Raw genomic sequence first — 8,730 nt, forward strand, 5'->3', positions numbered from 1 at the left:
AGAGGAGACATGCGCTAGGGAGCAAGCAAGTCACGACAGATGTCTGCAGAGGATGCGAGGAACAGGCCGTTTGGGAGGCGCCAGGGCTCTCCTCCGGCCCAGCAAGACACGATGTCCAGGGTCCCCGTAAATGCCATGACTTGCACTGGTGATTCTCAGCATTCAGAGTTACGTGTTAAGGTTCAGGTTCTCAACAGGATGTCACAGTCCCAGAAACCTCAGCCAGGCCTGCCCGCACTTTTTGGTACAGGCAACCCAGACCCCACAGAGATATCAGGCTGTGGACAGAAATGCCGTCAGAGCATGAAGTCCAGTGACTGAAACAAAAGAAAAGGCACCACTCTGGTGGCTGCTGGCCAGTGTGGTAAATGTGGTTCTTAAAAGTGGCCCAGGGTGCAGCAGGCTCACACATAAGCTGAGCTGTAGCATGTATGTGTTCGGTCCAAGAACATGGGCTCAGGTCTACCAGACGCCCTTCTCAAAAAAACACCAGAACCTGTGCTGCGTATGGCTGCACAGAAGTGTGAGCTGGGCCTGTGCTTGCGGCCAGGAGGCCCAGGAGGGGAGCGCTACACAGGGTCTTGCCTTCCCTGCCATCATTATAAGCAGGACCCACGTCTGGCCAGGGCGGGCCGCTGATGCTACCACCCACAGACTAGGTCCGGCCATGGCTTTGTCTAGACAGGAAGTCCCCCAGCTGCCCCCTCCCGCTGCCGGGGACCACAGGCAGCAGGGGGGTGGGCGTGCTTGGGTGCTTGGGTGCCTGGGCGGGAGAGCCCCTGCCTCCTGCAGCCACGGCCCGGAGGGTCAGCTGGCAGCTCAGGGGACAGTCTGTGGCCGAGAGACGGAGGCCTCTGGACTTTGGGCCCTTTCCCCAGCCTGGTGGCCTCGCTGAGTCAATGTGGCCAGGGATCCAGCTGGCAGGGAAGAGAGAATCTGAGCCCAGTGTGCCTCAGAGCACCCCTCAGTTAACAGCCACCTCCAGTGGGCGCCCACAGACTGGCCTCCGCCCCTGGACGGCTCCCCCAGGGCCTGACAAGTCTGACGCCTGCTGAGCACCCACCACGTGCCCTGGGCTCCTGCCTTCCTTCCCCAGCCCCACGAGCCAGGCCGCCCAGCTCCCTCCAGGGCAGGGAGGGAAGCACCAGGCCAAGCTGTTAGCCTGTGCCCCGTCTAATCGTGGCAGGGTGGTACCATCAGACGTGCCACCCGGCTGCCACCAGCCCAGCTCAGGAGTCACAGGGCAATCCCTTCCCTGAACCCATGGTGCTACCCCGACTCTCCAGGTCCCTGCCAGGCTCCCGGCCCCCACTGGCTGCTCGCTCCAGGTCTCCGAGGTGACCCGTGACCACCCGGTGCTACTCGGAGCCCGGCCTCCAGCCTCAGGAAGTGCCCAGGGCCAAGGACTCGTCCTTTCTTTGCCCTGAGCTCTTAGCATCAGTCTCCCGTTTAACTGAAGATTTCCATCTTCTGAAGGAAAACGATCCAGGTCTTACAGCATGAAGACAGGAGTAGAACTTTGGTCTTGAACCACCTGGCAGTGTCTCGGCAGCCTTGCTGGCAATTTGCATTTCTGAAATTCCCCATACCGCAAACGAGTTCTGTTCCCTCCCGACGCGAGGCGTGGACGCTGAGCTGACGCGGATGCAGCCGCGGACACACGGCATCGGTCCTGCCCAGGAGCGCGCACGCTCACACCACCTGCAGGCTGCGCTCGTGCCCATCCAGCTGCACTTTGAGCTTGTGCAGCTCCTCGATCTCGCGATTGTGCCGCTCGGTTTTGTGGCGCACCAGCGAGCGGTAGAAGTGGATGGTGAAGACCACGAAGATGAGGCCCACGGGCACCATGATGATGGTGGACACCAGGGCGGCCTGCCAGCCCGTGTGGCCCCCGGGGCCAGGTAGGGGGCCAGGCTGGTGGCGCGCGTCCACGGGCAGGAATTTGATCCAGCAGAGCAGTACCACCTCGGCCAGGAAGAGCAGGATGCCCAGCACGGTGGAGAAGCCCCAGGCCAGCTCGATGTAGGGGTGCATGCGCTCGTGCGGAGACTCGCTGATGGAGTTGAGGTTGTGGATGTTGCTCACAGCCTCCACGTTGGGCAGGATGCACGTGCTGATGAGCAGCGCGAACAGGTGCACGGCCACCAGCACCGTGGTGCACGCGCTGAAGGCGATGAGCAGCGGCCGCGGGTACTGGTACTGAGTCTCCAGCTGCACCTCCACCATGGCCACCTGCAAGGCAAAGGGGGCGCTGGGTCGGGGCACCCACACAGCAGAGGGCGCCCTCCTCGCTGATCAAATATTTTGAACTTTACTCTTTTTTTTTTTTTTTTTTTTTTTTTTTTTTAAAAAGAACAAAAGAGAAGGGTTCAGATGCTGAGCGGCTGAGAAACTAACTTGTATCCACTACAAACTTCCAGCTCCACTGGGAGTTTTTTGCCAAAGATGGACGTCTTCTCCTGGACTCCTCTCATTGATCCACGGAGCTTTATCCAAGACAAGCTGTGTAATTTGTGGGGTCCAGTGAGAAATGAAAATGTAGGGCCCCTTGTTTAGAGATTATTAAGAATCTCAAGATGGAGACAGCATGGGGGCCCTTCTAAGCATGGGGCCCTGTGTTACTGCTCAGGTTTTTTTTTTTTTTTTTTCTAAAAAGTACAGAAGAGGCCAGAGAAGCACTGGGCAGGGCGGTGATCGCACCCTGGATGCCAAGAACGTAGGTATATTGGGGTGCCGGGCTCCGGCCCAGGGCAGAGGCCACACTTCCCTGGGAACATGCGACTTTGCTGTTGATATCAGAGCGGGGCTGCAGTGGAGCTTAGCTGCAAAACAACTGATGTTTCTCAAAAAAACAAACCTGACCTTTCAAGAGGTAAAAAGAAGTAATGATGGAGGCTCCTGATGGTCCCTAGGCTCACAGCCGTACACTGGATGGCCTCACGCAAGCCACAGGGTGCCTCTCTCAGCTGAGGCCAAAAGCAGGAGCGAGCAGCCACCTCTCCAAAGGCCGGGAATGGTCATATAAATGACAACAACAGTGAGGAGGGGAAGCTGGGAAGGGGCTGGGCTGGGACAACTGAGCTGAATCGGCAGCAGCAGTCAACGGGAGCAGGAGGCCAACAGGAAATATGTAAAAAGGGTAAGTCAAGAGACAGCAATTCCCAAACATCATTAGAGATGTGGAGGCGGAGGGGCTGCTGGAGGCTGCCTCCAGGGGTGGGAACGCGGGGTTGCCGGGGTTTGTCACAAGCCCTTTGCAGTACTTAATTTTAAACTGCGCATGTGCTAACTTTGAAAAAATAAAAATGACTTTTAAATGAAAGGGAATAAAAGGCTCACAGAAGGACCAGAAGCCCCAGCTTATCTCTGTAGCAGTGAGTGTCTTATTTAGGCTGGGATCTGCTCACCACAAGCCCTAAGGGGCTTTCAAAGTCCAGACTGGGCACCAGGCTCCTGCCACGCTTCCCCAGGTCACACCCAGTCCACTCCCCTGCAGCCCACATCCCACCCCAGCTCTGTGGACCAACCCCAGTGGAGGGTTTAGTCCAGGCTCACCAAGGGCCTTCTCCCAGGCACCCAAAGGTAAGAAACCACACCCGTCAAGGAAGGGGGAACAGGGAGGCAGAGAGAAGCCAGAAGGCTTTTCCACTCACACTGTCTCTTAGAGCTGAGCCATCCCTTTTTTTGTTGTTGTTGTTGGTTTGTTTTGTTTTGGGCCGTGCTGCACGTCTTGCGGGATCTTAGTTCCCCGACCTGCCACCAGCCCAGCTCAGGAGTCACGGGGCAATCCCGTGGGAACCCCGGGGCCACAGCAGCGAAAGCGCCAAGTCCCAACCACTGACCACTGGACCGCCAGGGAACACCCAGAGCCATCTCTGTTTTCAAAAATTTACAAGAAAGATTTCATAACTTCTAGCAACTACTTCCTCTTAGAGTGAGGACCTCATCCTCTCACTCTGTCTTCAGTGAAGATGAAACATTTGGTAGGTAAAACGAAGATATGCCAAGTCCTAGTGGACCACAGCTGAACAGAAACTCAGCAGTGATTATTGCTCCAAAGAGACAGCAGCCACACTACTGAGAGGAGGGGTGGTCCTTTCTCAGTGCCCTTTTAGCCTGGGTAGGCTCCTGTGACCACAAAGGATATGGCCCAACAAAAAAGGATGCTGTAAACTTCAGAGGGTGCAGAGATGAGAAACAAAGATGATTAAAAGGCCTATGAGGAAAGCAGTTTTGTTCCACCTCAAGAGGAGAAAAGGCCAAAAGCCATTTTTCAGTGTATTTACGCAAAGATTTGTACGAAGGCATCCTGGACACTGGTTCTCTGTGTTAGGGGCAGGATATACATGAAGAAACCAGCTCAAGGTCAGGCTTAAGCACTTGCTGGAGAGAGGAACAGCTTTGCAATTCTAGTAGGGGATACGTAACGTGGAGAGGGGACTCTACCTACACAACGGCCTGCTCGCTGTTCCATGTCCCTGCCCTTGTTCAGCTGTGGTTTCCACAGTGGACATGCTGATACTAGCTGACGATCTGTATTCATCACTTCTTTCTCCTGGGCTGCTCTGCAGTCTGAAGAATTATCTGATTTACTGGGGTCTGTGGCTTCTGAAACGTATCCCCAACGGCCTATGGAAGCACTTGCTACAGAGGAGATACTCCATAAATGCTGAAGAAATGAATTATTATAATAGTTCATTATTATTGAGTGAATACTACTATTGAATGAATAATAATGAATTGTTATTATTATTCAGCGGTCACTGTCCTCCTTCTAAGGCCACTTCACAGCCCTGAAGGCTGCCATTAAGTCTCAAACTACTCCAGAATTCACTCTTTGCTCTACAGCTTTATTCACAGGGCTTGCTTGCAAATTTTAATGAGGGGTTCTGTAGCCTTCAAACTTGGGTGAGCAGACTCTTCCCTAAATTTGGAAGTCCAAATGTTTGGAAGACCGGGGTCTCACGGGACAGCTGCGGATGGGAAGTGACTTCCGAGACCCAGGCCCCGCACAGACAGGAAGCCGTCCTGCTTCATTACATCATGCCGCACTTATCAGTTAGCTTTCCAAAGTTAAACAATGTGTAATAATAAATATAGGCCAGAAGAACGTAATGCAGTACATGCATAGGATTACTACGCATTATACCCTACGTGAGGGTAGAAAACAAGATCTAATTTTAATGGTGACGTCTAAACTTCTCGTGCTGTTTCTTAAAGTTAAGCTTGAGAAAATGTTCCTCTTTTACTGTGACGGAAGGAAATCATTTTGAGCCAAAGTTATGTCCCATATGATTGTACACTTCTGTAATTACGTTTTAAGCAATAAAATGCAAGACCTAAATAAGCCTTTGCTTTGAACTACAGACCTCAACCCAAACGACTGCCCTCTGGACGTGCTGACCTCTGCCCTGCCGTCTGAAGTCACGCCCTGACTACACGAGGTCTCATTTTTCCAAGGGTGACCAGTGCCGATGACGGGCAGGCCCTTGTCGTGGGAGTGGCCGCACTGGCTCGCTCGGACAGCTTTTTTATTTTCTGCGTATCCGTTTGACAGCTGAGGCTCCGGGATATGGAAAAACAATTGTTTTTACATTAAAAAAAAATGGCTTCCAGCCCAATACGACCTCTGAGCAGACAACAGAGAAAGAAAAGGAGGGGCGACCGGGCGGCCGCAGTTCTCGCTGGGAATCCGGAAATCCTGACATCCCCCCTCTCTGGGACAATCCCCTGAAGGGATGAAGGTCTGCAGGCTTTGAAGTCAACAGGGGATGTGGCCCTTTTTCAGGGCCCGTGGTTTTTCCCCAGACAGACTCTTGTCCTGGAGGATGACTCAGAAGGAAAGCACAGCCGGGCAGCCGGGTGTCAGGCCAGAGGCTCTGCTTTGTCACCCCAGAGACCACATTCAGGGAGCATCTGTGTCGCCAGCTGGGCTAAACTAAGCAAACACAACCCATGCCACAGTTTCTGCTCAAATTCCCAAACTCTTGGGTGGTGCCTGAGATGCGCAGATGTGGGGACTTTTCCCCAGGAAACCTTGTACCCTGAAGCTATTTTAATTACCCCACTAACTTCCTTGCCAAGTAAATACTGTATGTGAATGTGAGAGTGGGCTTTCTGAGGGCTCTGGGGCTTGGGGACTCCCCTGGATGCCCCAGGCCACCCCTCCAGTTGCCAAAGCAGTCCCCTTGGAGGAGGTGGGACCTGGGCAGAGACTTACTAGTGGTCCATCCTGGCTGTCAGCAGGGCCCGGAGGGAGTGCTTTGCTCCCTGAAGCATCACAGGATTTCAATTAGCAAAAGCCCACTTCACAGGCTGTGTTTCCCACCATGTGTTTCCACTCACCATGGCAAAGCCCGAGAGGAGGGCGGACGTCCGGCTGGAGGCCTTCAACTTGGCCCTGCTCAGGTAGAGCTTCCTCCAGGAGAGGGCCTGCACAGAGTGGTGGTTGGAGGTGACCAGTTCCAGGTAGCTGCGGCGGACCCAGTCCCGGTAATCCATGCCCTTGTGGCCGGGCTCCGAGCAGGCAGGAGTGGAGGGGTCCACAGGTACGTTGAGCTCGGCGCTCATGGTGGGAGCCAGCCTGTGGGCGGCAGAGACACACTCAGGCATCCCAGAGGGTTCCCGGGGCCTGGAAAAGCCGGAATCCAAGTCCCTTTAACCTTCTCTGGGGGCCCACTGTATACACCCTGTGCCAGGGCCATGGGATCCAGGGGTGCATGAGTATGGGGCCCTGGCCTCTGAGGCAGTCCTCATACAGGAACGTGGGGACCACCTGCAGGAAAGTAGGGGCAGGAGTGCATCTCCAGGAACCATCGCAGCATCCAGCGTTCCTCCACAAAGCAGGAATCTGGCCTCCCACCCAGAGCTCAGAAAGGCTCCAACTGAGTGTGGCTCTTGGGTGAATGGAATTCCAAGGTTGACCAAAAGCACCTAAAGACTCCTCAGAGGTGCACCTATCTTCAGGGAGTAGGGAGCTGTAGTATTTAGGAAGCTTTTAGGACCTAAACTTCTGGATTTGACCCTGCCATGTGAGCGTGACACCTGACCTTTCCAACCTGCTTATCTTCACCTAGGGACATCCCCACCCTACCGGGCTCTTAGACAAGAGAGTGGAACCCAAACTGCTTTCCAATGGCCAGGTGCCAACCATGAAATCAACATTTCCAAGTAGCCGCTAATTTCTCAAATCCAACTTAGATTTTAATCAGCACAGTTCACCCTGAAAATACCTGGTTTGTATAACTAAGGCCACATCCAGGCTGCAATGGAAACCTTTAGCAAAATGAAAAACTGAATTGGCCAATTGACGTGAGCATAGTTTTTTGTAGGGTTTGTTTTTGTTCCGAGAAATGGAGGCTGGAGACCCCTCGAGTATCCCAGTAGACATCTGGTTTGACGATAACACACGATGAAGATCAGAAGGGCTGATCTGTCGAGATTTGTGAATTTAAACCCAAATCTCCACTAATCCAAATAGGGGATTGGTGGTCTTGCGTGGCCCAAGGGGCCGGCCCATGCAGCAGCCCACGGGATCAGCTCGAATTAATCTGCAGGGCAGGCTTCAAGGGCACAGGCACCTCACAGCTCACTTGGCATCAGATATTAACTTGTACCTTCAAGCCCGCATAGGCCCCGTGAAAAGCCTTCTTAAGGCTACCACAAAACAGAGCAGTGTTCCCAGGTTCCAGGGAGCCTGGCTGGGGGTGGGTGGGTGGAGTAGGGGGTGTTCACCAGGGTCAGCGGCTGAGGAAATGCCCCACACTTGATCTGTCCACGCCAATCCCTAAAAGGATTCTCTGGGAAGGTCCTAGAGGCGGGGAAGGCCTCTCTCTTTTGGGGTGCCTTCCTCTTTGTCTTCCACCAGGCTGCGGAGGCTCGGCTTTTACCAGCCAATAGGGCCCCGGGAAACAGTTCTGTGCTCTTCTATTTCTGCCTGGGATGCCAATTACTAGGTCATTTACAGGAGGGCCGACTTGGGAACCTTGGTCACCCCGTCCACATCTGCAGCCAGCAGCACTGCTTGCAAGCACTTCAATCACAGGAATGTCCCTTCCCTTGGGGAGAATTCAGAGAAATGTTGTTCACTAACCAATCCATTGGCTGGCTCCAAATAATTTAGAATGGCGTCATTTGGAAATACATTTTTTTCTCTTTTTCTCCCCCTACGTATTAGAAGTGAGCCCACAGGTATGATGAAGACACTGTCCAGTGTGTGCTGGGGTGAAAGGCACAAGCTTTGCCCCCTCAGAGGATCCGTCTCTCCATCCTGCATCCAATAAATGCTTCCTGAGCCCGAAGGTAAGACTGCATTTGGTACTTAAGGATCAAAGATGAAAGGTGAGGATGTCCAGTGGGGGAGTGAGATAGGGTGGGGGGATTCTCATCCAGTGAGTTAAATGCTGCTTTAGTGGAGGGGGTGTGAGGGCTGAGGGAGTGCAGGAGGGGCTGGCTGCCTCTACTCTTGACCCGGGAGAGGGGCCCTGCTAGGGAGCCAGGACAGGGACAAGGACATAGGTAGTGAAGGTAGCATTGGCAAAGAGGGACCCTCCCTCAAAGACAAGACGCTGCCCACATGGGAGCTTCTGAGAGGCAGGGCAGAAAAGCTAGCTGCAGAGGGGGTCAGGGAAACGGGGGTGGAAGGCAGGATGCAGGGAGTACATGGAGCCTGGAAAGTATGACTGTGCTGGACTTGCTCTGGAGGTGCCCGGATGCAGGGGCTTGGACGGA

General features: G+C 53.9%; 1 protein-coding gene across 1 annotated transcript; it reads right to left on the reverse strand.

Moving 5' to 3' along the window:
* Positions 1 to 1,161: 1,161 nt before the first annotated feature.
* ORAI2 (ORAI calcium release-activated calcium modulator 2) lies at positions 1,162 to 6,612 on the reverse strand. Its single transcript, XM_007468816.1, has 2 exons — positions 6,346 to 6,612; positions 1,162 to 2,232 (listed from the first exon to the last, which is right to left on the reverse strand). The coding sequence occupies exons 1-2, from the start codon at positions 6,610 to 6,612 to the stop codon at positions 1,693 to 1,695; spliced, it is 807 nt and encodes a 268-aa protein (XP_007468878.1). The 3' UTR covers positions 1,162 to 1,692.
* Positions 6,613 to 8,730: the final 2,118 nt, after the last annotated feature.

This window comes from Lipotes vexillifer, unplaced genomic scaffold, assembly GCF_000442215.2.
Source record: "Lipotes vexillifer unplaced genomic scaffold, Lipotes_vexillifer_v1.1 scaffold12, whole genome shotgun sequence".
Taxonomy (NCBI): domain Eukaryota; kingdom Metazoa; phylum Chordata; class Mammalia; order Artiodactyla; family Lipotidae; genus Lipotes; species Lipotes vexillifer.

Excerpts from the sequence above, each read along its gene's own strand:
- ORAI2 (XM_007468816.1), bottom strand. The coding sequence starts at position 6,612 with ATGCCTGAGTGTGTCTCTGCCGCCCACAGGCTGGCTCCCACCATGAGC. Across the intron at positions 2,233-6,345 it reads TCCTCTCGGGCTTTGCCATG|GTGGCCATGGTGGAGGTGCA; the intron begins GTGAGTGGAAAC and ends TTTGCCTTGCAG.